This window comes from Aptenodytes patagonicus, chromosome 3 (assembly GCF_965638725.1).
Source record: "Aptenodytes patagonicus chromosome 3, bAptPat1.pri.cur, whole genome shotgun sequence".
NCBI classification, from domain to species: Eukaryota; Metazoa; Chordata; class Aves; order Sphenisciformes; family Spheniscidae; genus Aptenodytes; species Aptenodytes patagonicus.
In genome coordinates, this window is record NC_134951.1 from 65,419,525 (window position 1) to 65,436,823 (window position 17,299).

The window sequence follows — 17,299 nt, forward strand, 5'->3', positions numbered from 1 at the left end:
AATGTCTGTAATCTGCTGAGGACTGGTAGAAAATACCTCAAAAAACAACTAGAAACTCAGTGGAAATTCCCTTTCTCTCTTGCTTTGGCTGCAGTGAGTTCAGAGCAAAAGGTGTCAATGAAAGATGTTGTTAAGATGCGCCTAGGACATGACTCAGTTTGAGACTTGCAGATTTCTACATAGCTAAATGTCTAAACTTCTATTATATGCCTTGCTTAAGCTCGATGCCCCACAGATGGGTATCTAGTGCCATTTTAGATGCCCAGATGTGTCCCACCTGGTTCTCAGCTGCTGCTGCATTGGTGCTGGATGCTAGCCCCGTGTAGACATCCCAGGTTCCCTAAGGCACCTTAGGTGGCACTGGGCAAATGATTCATGCCCTAAATATCCACTGACTACAGCCTGAGTTTAAACAGCCATTCTGGCTGTAGCTATAATCAGTGCTTAGACATTTACTGTAAGTATAAACACCTACCCATTAACATTAGATTTAAGAGTCTTAATCTTGAAACTCTTCCCACAGTCTAGGTCTTTCAAGATGTACCACAGCTTTCCTATACATTTCTGTGGTAATTCGGCACCTGAATTTTTCTTAGAATCCGATTCTGCCTTTCACTCTTTAGCCTGGTCCCTGGGTTTGGTACCCTTATTATAGAAAGTCTACAGCTGTATGCAGTAGGGGTCAGGTTTTTACCTTCTGCTACAGCATGAGTAGACAGAGGACCAGTAGAAGCAGCCTTGGCTTCTGTCCTAAGAAACAGTGAAGATTAATATAGCAAAACTGGGGGTATATCAGACACTGGGAGAATGAAGTGAGATTGAATGACACTCCAACTACAGGCATAAGGCTTCATAAATGTCTCAGTTTAAAAACACCAACATTTTATGGTCACTCTCTATTCAGGTCATCCCTGAAAATAACACGTAAGCCCTCTTTCTTCTTCTCCTTCCTCCAGACATATGCTTTAGCTTTAAATATTTTGAATACCGGTATTTTTTCTGACTGTGATCTTAAGATTATGGACAAAACCAAAAAGGGTTTGAGATAAACAGATGTCAGAACAGATTACAACATCCCAAAGCTGTAGCTCATTTGTACTGGTAGAGGAAACTCTTCTTGCCATGCAAAAAACATAATGATAAGATAAAAAAGATGGAAAAAATGTTTACCATTTAGTTTATTGCATACCTTAAAATATGCAGCTGCTACAACAATCACTGTATTGCACTGTTTTTCTACAGAATATCTGCTGTGCAATTCCTTTCATCTGTTCTTACACATGTAGGGTCTGATTCATTGGCCTACTGCATTTAGTGAAAAATTGACCACTCTTCAGTAGGCTATGGGGCATCTGCTGGTTTCTTACTATTAGTTACATGCTTTCTGTAGCAGTTTGTTCTTTCAGTGTTTGTCACTCACAAAATATGCATCTGACTATAGGACAGAATGACTTTTTTTAGAAGGCACTAAAAATTTGAACAACCTTCAAACCTAATAATAGTTTTACATATCATTACAGAAAAAGACAAAATTATTAGGGTTGTTATTTAGCTGCTTGTTAATTTTTATAGAAGAGTTACTACTGCTTACTACAATTTATTTTTTTTCTGATAAAATGTCCATAACAGTGAGGTAGAAAATAACTTGCTTACGAATAGTACGAAATTTTACCATGCAGCTTGCTGCTGAACAGAGATCTCAACTTACCAGCATCTACAGTTTTAAAATTGGCCTCGTGAAAGTGCATAAACATAGCCGAAGAAAACTGAGAATGTACACTGATATTTTTTGCTCAGCCCAAGGATGTAAGCATATGTTATGTCTGTAAGCAGACCTACTCATTTCTTTGGAAACAAACAAACAAAAGAGCATGCGGAATCTTAGGATTGTCAGGGAAAAGAAATTAAAAAAACAAACCATAAAACATCATAATACCTATTGAAATCTGGAGTTGGAGTACCCAGCGCAGTTCCTGTCCTCCCTCTTCCCCCTTCTTCTAACTCCCTTTATGCAGTAGAAAAGATACGGAGCAAAGCAAAAAGGGCGTTCAAATGTATGGAGCAGCCACCTTGCACACACAGATCAAACAGGCAAAGATTCCACGGGTTTCAGTGGACACTACTGAGGAATTCAGGATTGTATCTCCCCTGTGTAGCCTTTGGCTCAGGGGCGTATCCCTGTGGGCTCGAAAAACAATGAGAGAAGTAATGTGAAAAATAGCGGTGTAACCTTCCTCTCTTACCTGCTGTTGGCCACTAGCTTACGTAGACATTTGTTCTCACCTGTAGTTGCATCCCTATGCCTTTTTGTATTTAAAAACTGACATACACCCTATGTAACTTCATAAATCAGCACGACCTGCTTTGTGAAAAATCAGACAATTGCCTGTGAAGAAAGTCTCTTCACAAACAGGCAGCAACTATTTCAGGATATCCGAGGAATAGGATGGACAGGGTCCTCTTTGAAGCTGATTACAGCCAATTTTCAAATGCTTGTCGGCATCACATAACAAACGCAAGACTTTAATAAGGTGTGTGTGCTGGGACAAATGTCGTGGACGGTGAGTCACAGAATGGCATGTCTATTTAAACTGGGGATCTGCCCAAGCCAGCTGTTTTAAAAAAATTAGAAAATAAGAAGAGGAATACTAGCTAAGTGGATGTTGAAGAATATCAATGAGAAATGCTATGATATAGCCTATGTTTTCTACAGTGCACGTGAAGGCTCTGGTCATTCCTGGTACAAGTCTACTGTAGATGTCCTGGAACAAAAGATCCCACGAGTTAAGACTAGTTTCAGAGCTTTCCTGAACCAAGGGTAAGAAAATACATAGATCAAGGGGTTGCAGGCAGAATTGAAGTAAGCAAACCAAATTAGGATGTCAAACAGAACTGGGGGGGTAATGAAAGCCAGAAGACTGTCTACCTTGGTGTCAATAGCAAAGGGCAACCAGCACAGGAGGTAGACTCCTACAGCTACCCCAAGAGTCTTTGCTGCTTTCCTTTCGCTCTTGGATGCTCCTACGTGTAGCTGAGACCCGATACTCCTGCTTATGTTGTTTATCAGCCTGGCTTGCTTGTTTGCCACAGTAAATATTTTTACATACCGAACTTTCATTACAAGGCAAGGGAAGAATACTGGAAAGTTCAACCACCCCCAGAGCTTGTTGAACAGCAGCTGACAACTACCAACACAGGGCATGCCTCGCAAAAAATGGCCCAGTCCTTCTGCAATCGCTTTAACGTAGAGGAAGACAGAGGTATAAACCACAGGCACTGCCCACCCCACCCCAGTGTAAATGCAGGCCACTCTTACGGTGAACTTGGTGGGGCAGGGCAAAGGGTCACAGATGGCACAGTGCCGATCAATGGAAGTAAAACACAGATGAAATATGGAGGTCGAGCAAAAAAGTGTGTCCAGAAAGGTGTGCAGCCTACAGAAGTCATCTCCAAAATACCAGCAGCTCTCTACGGACCGGATGGTGCCAAAGGGCAGCACAGTCAGCCCCAGGAGGAGGTCGGCAAGGGCGAGGGAGAGGAGAAGGTGGTTGGTGGGGGTGTGCAGGGCTTTGAAATGGGAAACGACAATGAAGACAAGCAGGTTCCCCAGCACTGTGATCAGCGTGCCCAAGGCACAGGCCAGATAAATGGCCAGCTGGACCACGAAGGAGTGTAAGGTCCTGTAGCAGGAGCCGTTCGCCTCGTAGCACAAGGCGACAAGCATCCCCTCCTCAGCACTGGGGCCCTGGGCTGAGCTCATGCCAGCCTGCCCAGGTCCCACTGCCTCCCCCGGCTCTGCCACAAGCCTGGAAAAGGATTCACCTTCCAGCAGAGGTGCCAAATGACTAACCTGAAAAAAAGGTAATAAAAAGGCAGGTTAGAAGGAGAGATGTCTTTTACTCAAATACTTTTATTAAAGCCATTGGAGAGTGTCCATATTTCAAGCAAAAAAATGAGCCTGATTTATCTGTTTTATATCTCTATTGAAATAAAGCAGCTCCAGATCAGTGTATTCAATTTTTGTGGCATCATTTGTTATATTATATTTTGGTTTTCTTTCAGCCAATACCGCGAGTAGTGCAGGAAATGCAGCAAATCCAGAGGTGTGTGGGCAAGCAGTCAACGAAGAGAAGGTCTGCCTTAGAAGGAAAACCAATGCTGAGTAACAGGCATTGCAAGCCAAAGCTCCTTAAGGGATTTGAAAGCTGACTCTAGTATAATGGTACTCTGGTTCTTGTGAATTTCCCTGGAAATGAAGTTCCAATTTAGTTATGATTCTTTTTATTAAGTAGAAGCTGTGAAGTGATTATTCTAAAACAAGTCATATCTGATTGCAAAGGAAAACTCCTCAGGGCAAGTTGCTCATTTTATAGTGTTCTGGCTATGGGGATATATAAGGATATCCCTTGTGTTGATGACATAAATATTCAGCAAGGCAAACAGAAATATTGTTATAGGCTCTAAAGATTGCCCCTGCTTTTTACTTATGAAATTGCTATTTAAGTTTTAAGTTATTTTATTTTCAATTTGAACTGTAAGAAATATATTAATGGATTATAATGGATTCTTCCAGTAGTCTTTTTAATACAGCAGATAATGGAACGGTATGATTTTTAACAGAGACAACTACAGTTAAATACATGACATTTTTCTATATGTACTTTTGCTCTTGAAATGACTGGTATAATAGCTGGAAATTATTCCCACCTTTCCCATCCTTCCCAGCAGCAACAAAACATAATAGCAAATCTCTCTTAATTATTGTATTTCCATAAACTTTTAAATCGGGAATACTTACAGTAAAGTATCTCTTTTTGTAGAATGGGAGCTGTACTGCAGTGCACTGAAATCCTTTTCTAAGTACCTTTCTACTGCCCGAGTGGAAAGCATGAGATGTTACATAAACCAGATGGAGAGAGAGTCCCTATAGGTGACTAATATACCTTAGGGGCATAGAGAGACTGTTGTGTATTTGGCAAAAATTGCCATTTTCTAAGAAGAAGTTTAAATGCACACGTGCTCAGCTGTTGTTGAATCTCTGAAGATTTATATCAGAGTTTGCTGTGAATTTTCTTTCTTCAGGTGTTCCTGCAAGAAGATGCAGCTAATGCCAGCTCATCCTGGGGCATCAGTGACCCTCACCCCATGGAGGCCTCCCTTGCCTGCTCCTGAGCCTCGGTCTCTCCAAAACCGTGTCTTTCACTCCAGAAGGAGGTAGATCAGGTACCTCTGGATTTTCCTTGCTTCCCCCATAGCAGTCCCCATTTCTATCCCACAGGATAAGCTGGCAGAAGAGGCGGGTACAGCAGCTTTCACTCCTGGATGATTTTGTGGTATTTCTTTGATGCAGTGGAACAGTCTGTTTTAACATGGACATTATAGAGACAAATACCACTCAGGAAAGTCCTGGATTTTTCATCCTAGGCAGGATATGGGGTATTAAAACAAGCGTCTCGCTTCTCAGTGAAAGTTTTCCCAGTGCTCAGATTCTCCACTCTCGTCCCCTGCTCAGTCAGGGCAAGCTCATGCCAGTTCCTTAAGGGACTCTGATGGTACATCTCTCGGAGCTTGTCTTCTTCATCCCTGCGCTGCAATTAGCTTTTTACAAGCTCTCCAATATGACCGCCGTCCTTCGTCTTCCCGACTTTGAGCTTCTTCAGTTAAGAAGTTGCCTGCTGCCCAGCTCCGCTCCCCTCCCGCTTGATGTTTTTGAGGCACTCTGTGCCAAAGGCTGCTAACACCCAGCAAAGAGACTGTTAGAATAACGCTGAGGCAATTGTTTAGGCTGAATTTTTAATACGAGAAAGAGCTGAAGTCAGCATCAGTTTCCATATCATTCTGTTTTATGTCAGGACACGAGTAGCAGCTATTACTATAGGGATTTAAAAACTACACGAGCAAGATTTTTTTTTTTTTCAGTTTTGCTTCAACAACAATTTAAGGCAACATCTCCACACTATTAAAAATCCCGGTGCAAAAAGGTATAAATTGGGTGTAGTTCTCTGAAACACTGTGATAACTGGACACTTGCCGTAAAACTTCAGAGACATTTGTTTCTCCTTTTCCTATTTCCACATTTTAATAAGTGATCATTTATATTAAGATTGTCAGAGGCTTTTGGATAGCTCTTGATATTAACAATAGGTTTTTTGTCCTTGGTGCTCTGACATTTTCATTAGTTTTCATTCTTCCTGTATTTTATAGGCAATAAAGTATCATTCTTATAGAAGTACTTTGTCATTCAAGTTCCAACTAAAATCACGTCCTTGTCAAAATACTTACCCTGTCTAGCTAGCTAGCTGTTGTGATGTTTCTGAAGTGATTATCACCACCCCTAAAGGGAACAACATGTAACAAAACAATCTCAGCTTACCCTTCTGCACACATTCCTTGTTGGAATCGCTTTGCATTTTTTCCCCCTCTCTTCTCATCTGGTCATGGGAAAAGAGACCAGTTCACAATTAAGAGAAGGCTCAAGTAGAGACAATGTAGGTCTTTACACTTTGGAACAAGAAGAGCTTTTTAACATGTATCAACTTTGAAAGTAAGAATGCTATCATAAAATAAAAAATGCCAATCATACTCAAGATATTCCTTCTCTTTACCCTTCCTTCTTCAGACAAAATTGCTGGATGTAGTCTCAAACTGAACTTTTGTTGAATGTACTATGCAGCCTAGTAATCCACAGGAAAACAGACAAAAAAATAGAAGGATAAGTGTGCTATCTGATATGGTTTGATCTGCGGTGAAGACATGCATAGCCAATATCATTTTTATTGAAACTGCTGCACATACATAAACTCTAGGATCTAAATTCCTCTTAAGTAACCTCTGAGTCTGAGTTCCTTAAAATAGAACAAGACAGTTTCAAAGGATTACAGACTTTCTAAGAGGGCCATCATCGCTGCCCCTTTGCTATGAAATTTTTCCTCACAGCTTCCAAAAGAGTCAGTCTGGGATCCCTAAATAGAATATAATAGCATGAGAAGGCTGTGAGCTTACTAAGATGACCTACACTGAGCTAGCGAACCTAAACCTCAAATCTTCCATCACGTGTATTACAGCTGTATAGCCTGTGGTGCAGCCTTTTGCTCTCCCTTGTAGTAGTGAGCAGTGATCATCTCTGAAAAAGCCGGCGTATCATATGTGAGTGTTTTATCATTACTGCAGAGTGGCGGAAATGTTTGTGGAGTAAAAACTCACCCAGTCCAGCTTAAAATTCTGCTAGGTGTAGCGGGCCCCACCTCCGTGCAGACAGGGGGTCTCCGTAGGGTGCGGTATGTATTTTTTCTTCATATTTCTTACACAAATAGCAGCATTTGGCCTTCAGTTTTGTAACTATGGAAAACTCTTGTCCACAGCGCTCACAAGAAATTGTTCCGCCTACTGCATCCCATTTTTATGTAACTTTTGCTTTTATGTTTTCCTGCTCTTCGTTACACTGGTCTGTGTTCTGTCCATTCAAGTGCTTATACAGGACGCACCTATATGAGCAGTTTTAGAAGCAATACCTCCATAAGTTAACTGTGGCAGCTCAAGCCGTGTTAAAAGTGGAAGTGAAGATGGAGAGAGAAGAACTCAATGGCGTTGTCCCCATCTGTAGCATCTTTGTCCAAATTAGTCAGCTGAAGGATTAAAATTGAGGAAATTGTGGATTAGAGAAGGAGTAAAAAAAGGATATTTTAGTTCAGGAAGTTAATAAAAGGAATTTGTAAAGTAAAATATTTTATCTGTTACCTTTGAAATTAGCAACTCATGTATTTGTTTCAGTCTAGGATTGTCTTAACCCAAAATAAAATGTTTTTCTTTCAGTTTATTGATCTTGTTATCCTTTTATTGTCTCTTTTTTTTCCATTTATGTCAAATTTAAAATTATTCATATCATAATAAAGTGAAAAATCCCAATAGTTCATCATCTTCATCTGTCCTGCATCACCAAATAGGAGCACGCTCCTTTTGTACTCGCACGACAGAGCAGCTGCATGGCAGCACCCGACCGTCACTTTGGCGTCCTGACTGTGGGGAAGGGGCACAGTGCAGTAACCACTGGGAAGACAGAACTGAAGCTTTGCCCATGAAACCTTTGACAAATATGATGAGGTTTTTTAATTTATATTTGATTCACTCCCATTTTTAAAATCTAACCTTTAATTCCTCTGAGGCAACGTACCCACCTTCATTGATGACTATTTTGAAGATAACTTATTTTCATAAGCAGTGCAGTGCAGCACACGGAGAGAGAGGCAGTTGTTCGGATGCTAGACCATCATACCCTAAATCAACCCACATTTAAAATATTTTTCAGTTACAGAATGAAAAATTATGTTTATAAAAGCAAGCTGAGGTTGGTTTTCCAGCACTTGTAAGACTGTGTCTGGAGTCCTGTGAATAGATAAAGACGACAGAGTGTTTTCAGCTGGAAAAAGCGTTTTGGCTCCATTCTGCTCCCTGGTTTATTTGGAAAGTTTGGCTAATGATGCTAGGATGCTAATTTTCAGACAACGATATCTAAATAATTACCTTATGTGGCTTAAACATGAGAGTTCACGCTGGCCCTTGGGACACAATGGTTCTTCAGTGTCATGGTCACGTAGCTTGTGTCTCTGCACACGGCAGAGCATCAGGATAACATATCCTGTATATGTTGTCAGTGTGCTGGGTCCTTTCCTATCATCCAGATGCAACATTTCTTAGGATATTGTATTATCTTGCTGAATGTAAGTCCACCCATAGGTTACCCACTGTTGTATTTGACAGTATATGCAGATACTGTAAAGATGAGAGAACCCATATAAATATTTGCAAAGTTTTCTGAAAGTAATTCCAGGAGTTGCTAATTCATTTATAAAGGATGTGACTAGTTAACCAAGTTTTTACAGGAAGGCAGTAGAGTACACTGAAAATAGCAGAGTCTGAATATTGTACCTGCAATGACCATTTTCAAAGGGTTTTTGAAGCAAATGATAAACCATAAATGATAGGGCTGCAGGCAGAGCTGAAATAACCCAGCCAGAAGGTGGCACTGCACAAGCCTTTAGGTGCTGAGAAGTTAATAAAAAGATCAACTAGCGCGAGAAAGGCAGCCAAGAACAACAACAAAACCAACCAACAAATCAACCAAACCACCACCACCACCACCCAGATTTCCATGATTACACATGGTGTTTCTGTTACTTTGTTCTGGTTTTGAAGGAATTCTGATTCTTATGACACATGGAGAATTTTAGTAATTTTTCTGCAATGTTTTCTTGCTACAGAAAATATGTGGACTTGTATTTCTACCATCACTGTGCCTGGAAAAGAGGAAGCAAAGGGAGAAGCCAGCACTCCTCAGCATTTAAGTATGAGAGAAACACAGAAAACGCTGCAGGCAATAGGTGCCATATATTCTCCAATAATGTCAGTATTTAACCCTGAGAAAACCATGCTAAAGGCGAACAAGAATAAAATTGACTAGCTATCTAAGAAAAATACTTCTGTCATAGGGATGGTCATTTTGATGATGTAATGCAGTGGGACAAAGATGGCATAATTACAGCCAAGAGAGAGAAATCAGACAGGAAGGTGAGTGCTATACACAACTGCATCACAAGAGGTGCAGAGTTTGCAGGAGAGAGCCCTGAGATACCAGCACGATTTGATGGAGCTTTCTGGGCTGCGGGGCATAACACGACACTGAGGAAAAGTCAGTTTTGACCATGGAGCAGACCAGAAACTTGGTGGGAGAGTGGATTGCTGGAGATGACGGGTGGAAGCAGTCACAGACATATTTCCCCCCGTTTTGGACAGTACAGTTCCACCAGTGTACGTGTGTGCATCACAGGGGCAAAGCCCACGCCTTGCATTTCTAGGCTCTACATTCTTAACAAAGTCAAAGCAATACTACACCAGCTGTGAGCTCCAGAGGCTGGATGGAGTCATGATTTGGCAGCATGAAGTATTCGCCAAAGTATTGCAACACAGCCAGTCCTGGGGAAGAAAACCAGATAAAACAAAATTGCTTTAACATTGAAGAACAAGATCTGTAGGGGAAAGGTTTTTTTGGGGAAAAGATGTTCTTGAGCACACAATCCCTTCTTTGGGTCAAATCTTGCCTCCCCTGATTTATTTAAAACATATCTTTATATCTTCAGAAGTATCTGTAAACCATCATGATTATAGTGTTACATCAGGTCTAGAGACAAATGTGACAGTCGCCAAGTGCTGTGACTGTCACTTTTGTCACTAGGCATCTGAACTGAAGGACGAGGGGACAAAATCTGGCCCTTAGCTCCGCTGATGTCAGGTACCTGCAGTGTCAGTGTACTTTGGTCACGCGCAGGCTCTAAATTAAAGCGTCTGAGGGCAGGATCCCAAGCGCAGGATGGAGCTCAGATGTCCCTCAGATGCTGATGCAGGCTGGTGGCACGGGCCAGCCGCCCCGCTCCCAGCTGGCCTTGCCTGCGAGCTGCGGCAGCTACAGCCTCTGCTTGCAGGCACGGAGAAAGAGAAGGCTGCTCCCGATCAGGGTCAAGCAAATATTTGCCTGTTTTCCTCTCCCCTCGTGCCTCAGAAGTCTCCCTTCCCCTGCCTCTCCATCTTGCTCTGGTCTACACCCAGAGCACTAGCAGATTAATTTTTTTTGTGTGTTTAAATATCCTTTCTCTTATTAAAATCCAAAGCTGCTTGGAGCGCTCTTTTTCTCCATCCTGCATTTTGGTGGAAATGTGTAATTAAAAATACAAGTGAAAGCACTCCTCCTTACAAGAAAAACTGGAATGTTCTTGGTTTATATATAGCTAAAAAGACTCATGGCTGTCTCTTGAGAAACTGCACATCCTTTTCTATGTCAGTTTTCTCTGTAATGCTTCATCGATGCTTTGCTGCTGCTGCAGCCCTGAAGACTGACACGCAACTGATCCAGTGGGAAGTTGATTTGATTAGGTTACACAAATGGAAGAATAAATAAATTATTTTAATATATTACAGTTACAGCTGTATATGCCCTTTTGTCAGGAGTTTCTTGAAACAGTTACTTTCATTTACTTAGTTTTCACTAAAGCTGATTAAAATGTTGTGGGGTTTTTTGTCAAAAAAACATTAACACTGAAAATTGGACGCTGACTATTGAACAGTAATTTACGTGAACTTATCTGACTTCTTTGGCATATTTTCATTTTGAACAGAAAAATTAATGCCTGTAGACCAAAACCTTTAATTTAAATCTTGAATAATTTATTTTGGAAATGCTACTGCAGTGTCTCCAGAGAATTGCCATTTGGATATTTTATGTTATTGCTCACTTCCTTTACCTCCAGAACATGCCTGCCCTCAGAACCATGGTTATATCAGTGACTTCATGCTAAATACTTGTTAAGTGCTCTGCAGTATTAAGGTATAAAATAAAAATCAGCACAGAGCTTGCAAAAATAAATCGATCTGTTTCTCAAAAAGTTTTTAGTTGGTGTTTTTGCAACCCAGTGATTTAACCTTTTTTTTTTTTTTGTCTGTCTTAATAATAGATGCTGTCGACTTTTTTCTTTAAAGCTGCCTTTGCCTGTGGACTCCACAAGGGGGTAGGAAATCCTTTCTCACAGTTTAGGCTGTGACAGAAAAGATCAAAAGAAAAAAATAATAGTGAACTTAACTATTCTGACCATAAAACATTTAAGAATAAAAACATAGCAATTGTTTGAATAAAAATCACTGGCTTTGAAGACAGCTCTGAATGTTGCTGTTAGAGGCGTTGCAAGAGGGAGGCTGAGTGTGGGTTAGCTGGCTGGGATGCTCTTAAGTGTGTCTTCCTGTCCTGCATGTTCAAATTGGGATGTACCAGAGAGGAAGAGGACCATGGGGGTGCTCTCAGACTGAGGTGCCCACCTGGATGTGGGAGCTTGAACTCCCTCCTGAATCCAGGATTGGAAATATATCCTCCGAGAGTAATGTTAGCTCTTGCCGGAATTTTTCGTGGTAAAAAAAATGCAAGAAGTCCTAACCCTCTGGCTGCTGCCCTGAGGAGAAGAACATCGTCTAGATTTGATACAGACCAGAATTCATGCTAAAACAGTTCACTGTGTAATTTGGAAAAATAGATTAATGGGTGAGCATGTGTTTCAGAAAAAATAATACAAAACAACTTACTGTGATATTTAAGGAGAGGAAGAAACGAAGAGAACTGCAGTGCTTGCATCTGAACATAAATGGTGTACCCCGTTGAATTGAATGTGGTTAATATGTTATAGCAAAACCCGCAGACACTCAGGTTCTCCTGTGCACCAGCAGGTGTGGTCCACAAAAAAATCCCTGTTACTCTGATGCCCTAGGTTTTGTGCAAAGCAGTGCTTTGTTTAGCACCAAGTGTAGCACCGGCATCAAGTTTAACAGCAGGTGAAACAGCATGGCATGCCACAAAATTGTTCAGGAACCAAATCCCACCGTCTGACAGATCTGCAAGTCCCCTTGGCCAGAAGAACTACCGAAGATCTAGCTGCAGGCTGCAAGTTGGGTAGCAAGACTGACTAAGTAGATACTCCTTTAACATCCAAGGGCACACACTGGACACACACAAGGACATGACACACTAAAGCCTCACAGATAGCTCAAAATTGTTCCCTGAAGATTTGCAGTCTGTTGTCTTTGTAGGAGATGTAGTGTATTGGGCTGACTCTGAATGATTTATGCTTTATGTTAATGAAGTAATTTAATCATTAACTAAAATGTCTCCAATTGCATCATGTGTAGCATCAGTTAGGCATTTAATAGGAATTTTTAGAAATGCCTAAATGTGGGCTTAGAGACTTAATTAGACACCTAACATTAACTTAACACATTCTTGTGTAACTAACAGAAGCGATTAAAACTCACTCTGCAGAATAGTTGAGTACAGTGGCAAATAATGCTGGCAGCAAACATTGTGAAGACACTTAAAAAGGATCTGTAGTTGCCTCCAAGTCTAGTGTTATATCTAATTTTTTGTGGCCCATCATCTGACTCATGGTTTCACTGCTGGAAGGACATTTAGCACTTGTTAGCTTTCAATAAATACTCCTCATGGCCTAGTTTTAACACAAACACAGATCTGATGGCACGCAAGTTTCTCTGAAGAAGCCACATTGAGCCGCATGCAGACATGACCTGGCGCAGCTGGCTGTGACACCGTCTCTGCCACGTCCCCCATCACCTGGTGTGGAGCTCCCCTCTCCCTGCCGGCACCGGCACACTGCAGGCTCTCCACATTGCCCCCAAACACTGTGCATTTCATGTGCCTCACCTCCAAAAGGAGAAGAAGAAAGTTCCTGACAGCATCCCAGACGGTACCCTGGCCAGTAAGGTGTCATGTGAAATGTATGCAAAGGTTGCCTTCCGCTTCACCAGAGCTTGCAGAGAGCTGGGCCCCAGGAAAGCACTGCAGGAGCAAAAACAGATTAAGATGAGTCTAGACAAACCTGAGGCGACAGCACAGGCTCCGAAAGTCAGGGCTGGGTTATGTTAGAGATTCAGCTCTCCAGAGCTGGGCCAGTGGCCGCAAGCAACCTGCTGCTCAGTTTTCTTGCTATCCCTGAGCACCGCTCCAGCTGTCCTCATGTTTAATCCAGGGGTCTCCCTGGGCATGCATTGAGCAATGATATGGGACAATGTATTATCCAACTTCTAGGTACCTGAAGTCTTTATTGCATCCAGCCCTGCTCTGTTCCCTGCTCTGGCTGTTCACCTAGTGGCAATTGTGCACAGAGAGAGTATTTGCACCAACTTAAAGACCTCGGATTTTATGTTTCTTATTACGAGAGGTGAGAGCCTTACACCCCACCCCAGACAAGTCTGTGAACTTCCAGCTCCTTGCTGTCTCAAGTGTTTCAGGGTTGGGGTGAATCTGGGATTCTCCAGATGCAAAATAGAATGTGTTCATGTTATCACAGATCCATTAAAAAGTTTTCAGCAAAGAAAATGAGCATCTATCACAGGCATGCCTTATTAATATAGACGCGATAAGCCAAGAAGTGAATAAACATGTGGGTGGCTTTTTGGTAGTCAGGCTTTAATAAGGGTAGAGTATACACTGTATGCATACTGCAAAAGGTAAGTCAGAGGTACAATTCACAATAAAAAGACTGCAGTAACTGCATTCAGTAATGACAACTCAGCCAACCTGATTTTAAGCGTGTAACTGATGTGAACTCTGGCAGTGACTCCTACTGACTTCAGAGGGAGCTCAGCACGGCAAGGACCTCAATTAGAGGCTCCAGTTCAGTGTGAAAGTGCGGTGGGGTGAATATAGGGTGGGCTGTCAGCAAGCACATTTTATAATATCTGGAGCCTGATGTCTAAACAAAGAAAGGACAAGCACATACCTGAGTGTGAGCAGTACTCTTGTTCCCGAGTACTCCTCCACAAGTACGAAGCATACAGAGGATAAGGGCTGAAAGCCCGATTCTATTGTTTTCAGGAGAAAAGATTGACTTCAAGCCAAAATTACACTCAAATTCTATTTGCTTGGGAATAACAGCAGATTCTGTACATCTGCTAATGCCACTGTCACCATATTAGCCGGGGATGTATTCAGTTTAGGAGATTATTGATGGTGAACCTCAAGAAAGGTTAGCTGCATGCATACAAGATTAGGTGAAATATTGAGTTTATGGACTGTATGTAAATACTTTCTGAAATTAAAAAAAAACCAACAATGAATTAAGAGATTCTAGAAAGACTTAAACTTCTGAAACACTATCAAGGCATTAAGAGTGAACACAAGTGGTAAATAAATATCGTATAAAATGAGTCTGATTTTATTAAAGAAATATTTGATGAGATAATTCTACAGGACTGACTCATAAAATTCATATTGCGCATTTCAGGCTTTTACTGAACCATGAATATCCAGTAATCCACTGTTTCTTCTTCATTTCTAGAGCTGCTGTCAGTAGTAGAAGCTATTACTGTGACTGATCTTCAGATACAAGTTTTATTGTACGAAAACTTGGGTTAAATATTTTGCCTTTTAAGATATATTTAAATGTTTTCCAAAACCATAGATAGAAAAAGCCATATATGAATGGATTGCAGAAAGAATTTAAATACAATTAAGCCGGTTTAGAGCATCAAACAAAGGTAAAGGAGTAGAGAAATTTAAAAATGGGTCAATTAAGATTGCGAAAAAATAAGGAAACCAGCGTATTAAGAAACCCAGCATAACTATACTCAAAGTCTTGGCAGCTTTTCTATCTTTATTCTTAGAAAGCTCATTTTTCTTATCACTTTTTGTGTGCCTGTGTGCCTGGCTCAACTCACATGTGTGCCTTTGGGAGACTGTAAAAATTTTAACATAAACCCCTATCATAATGCAAGCAGGAGCAAATAAACCAACTGTAAATAAAACGGCCCCCCTCAGTTTGTTGAACACAATAGGGCACAAGCTCGAGCATTTAACCAACATTTCATAGCCCTCAATTCCAGAAGCATAATCTTCTGAGCAGTCATGGTGCTGGCGTAATGCAGAGGGTGGCAGATTGCATAAAACCGATCCACGGCAATGGAACAAAGATGGGAAACGGAAATTAAGCAGAGCATCAGGTCGAACCTGTAATGAACTTTGCGGAATGTCATCCCAAAATACCAGCAATTCTCCACAGACCTCACCATGCTGTAGGGCATAATGGCGAAGCCCAGAAGGAAATCTGTGATGGCCATGGATAGGATGAGGAAATTGGTTGGAGAATGAAGCTGCTTGAAATACGAAGTGGAAACGATTATGGGCAGATTCCCTAAGATGGTGAGAATGCAGGCTGCTGTTACGAATAGACCTGTTACCCCTCGTACTCCTGGCGACCTAAAGCTCTCAGGACAGGATCTATTTCCAAATTCAGAGCAGTCAGTCAAATCCCTCGAGATACCTGGAAAAAGCATAATCAATCCTTTATTAGATTTTTCTATTGGAGATGCAGTTCCACAAGCAGATTTAATTTTCACGAGTTTTCAAAAGATTCCAAATCCTAACGTGAGAATACGAGATAAAGTAAGTCAAGAGCATGAATTAAATTACTGAGTGAAATGCAGTAATTCAAAGGCAAACTTTCTCTTGGCTTAAATAGGGACCGACTGCAACCCATTATTTTTCTGAAATGGTACATGAAATTTGATAACTAGAAGCTACTATAAGGTTCATTGCAAATAATATTTAAAACAAAGCAGTTGAAAGTAAACTTAATTACCTCTTAAATTAACTAAATTACATGATACCATCAATTTTATTTTGTGCATTCTATTGTACCTGGAACATTTTGTAAAATATGGTTCTTGTATTTTATATACATCATAATATTAGCAATTTTAAAGTGGTGGAAGAAAAAGATGCACAGACAAAGAAATCCCTCAAGTTCACTTCAGTCTGTAAATACTGTATAGGATTTATTCACCTCTTCAATCTTAGAATGTTGATCTTTTTTCTATAGGAGAAATATTACGCGAGCTCATATACCTCAGCTTTCTTGGAGATTTCAGTTAATGGCTGTTCAACTAAATGCTCACCTTAAGAGTCACAAATCAGCTGTCAAAATCCCCTTTTCCAAATTATTTATGACGCTAAACTCACCTGCTGTGGATTATGAAGTACTAGCAATGAACACATCTGATGGAAATCAGTTGTAAAATTGGTATGATAAGAAATATTCTTTTCTTTCCCTACATATACATTTGTTTGCTCTCATTATAATTCCACTAACTGAAAGGGAGTGGAGATAGGTTGAGTCTTGCCTCCTGTAGTAGACTGTGGTCCAGCTGCAGTAGTTAGAAATGAATACACCTGTGAATATTTTCAAGGGTCAGAAAATTCCCTTCATTTGTCTGGGGAGAACCAGACCCATTTCTGCCACCTCTTTTCCCGATAACTTGTTCGGGACTAAGGGCATATTTAGAAATAGAAGCAGAAAGAGATACTCTTCTCCACAGCAATTTAACCCACTTAAAAGGAACTTGGGAAGCAGCTTGGTCCACTGAATTTTTCCAATAGGTATCATCCTGAAATGAAGAAAATACAGAAATAGAGCATCAAAAGATTAAAAAGAATGCTTGGAAGTCAGTTTTATAGGCTAACACTACCTGCATCTGTTTCAGTAATACCACCAATAGATTCTTTAAGTAGACATTTTCCTGTTTTGTTATTGTCCTGCAAAACTGCAATGTCCGTAAAAGGCAGACCCCCTTTGTAACTTGGCTCAGATTAATGAAAAGGTGGGAATTTATTTTTCTTGTATGACATTACATTTAAGTCCCATGAGATTTTGAGTTATAAATATATATATAATTTAGGGGTTTACATCAACAGGAG

The 17,299-nt window shown here is 40.8% G+C and overlaps 2 protein-coding genes across 2 annotated transcripts; both read right to left on the minus strand.

Moving 5' to 3' along the window:
* Nucleotides 1-2,731: 2,731 nt before the first annotated feature.
* Nucleotides 2,732-3,760, minus strand: LOC143158868 (trace amine-associated receptor 5-like). The gene has a single exon (XM_076335322.1). The coding sequence runs from the start codon at nucleotides 3,758-3,760 to the stop codon at nucleotides 2,732-2,734; it is 1,029 nt and encodes a 342-aa protein (XP_076191437.1).
* Nucleotides 3,761-14,909: 11,149 nt separating this feature from the next.
* On the minus strand, nucleotides 14,910-15,879 carry LOC143158869 (trace amine-associated receptor 2-like). Its single transcript, XM_076335323.1, is given in 3 exon segments — nucleotides 14,910-15,053; nucleotides 15,056-15,447; nucleotides 15,450-15,879. Coding segments are annotated over 3 exon segments (966 nt in total).
* Between the last annotated feature and the right edge of the window lie 1,420 nt (nucleotides 15,880-17,299).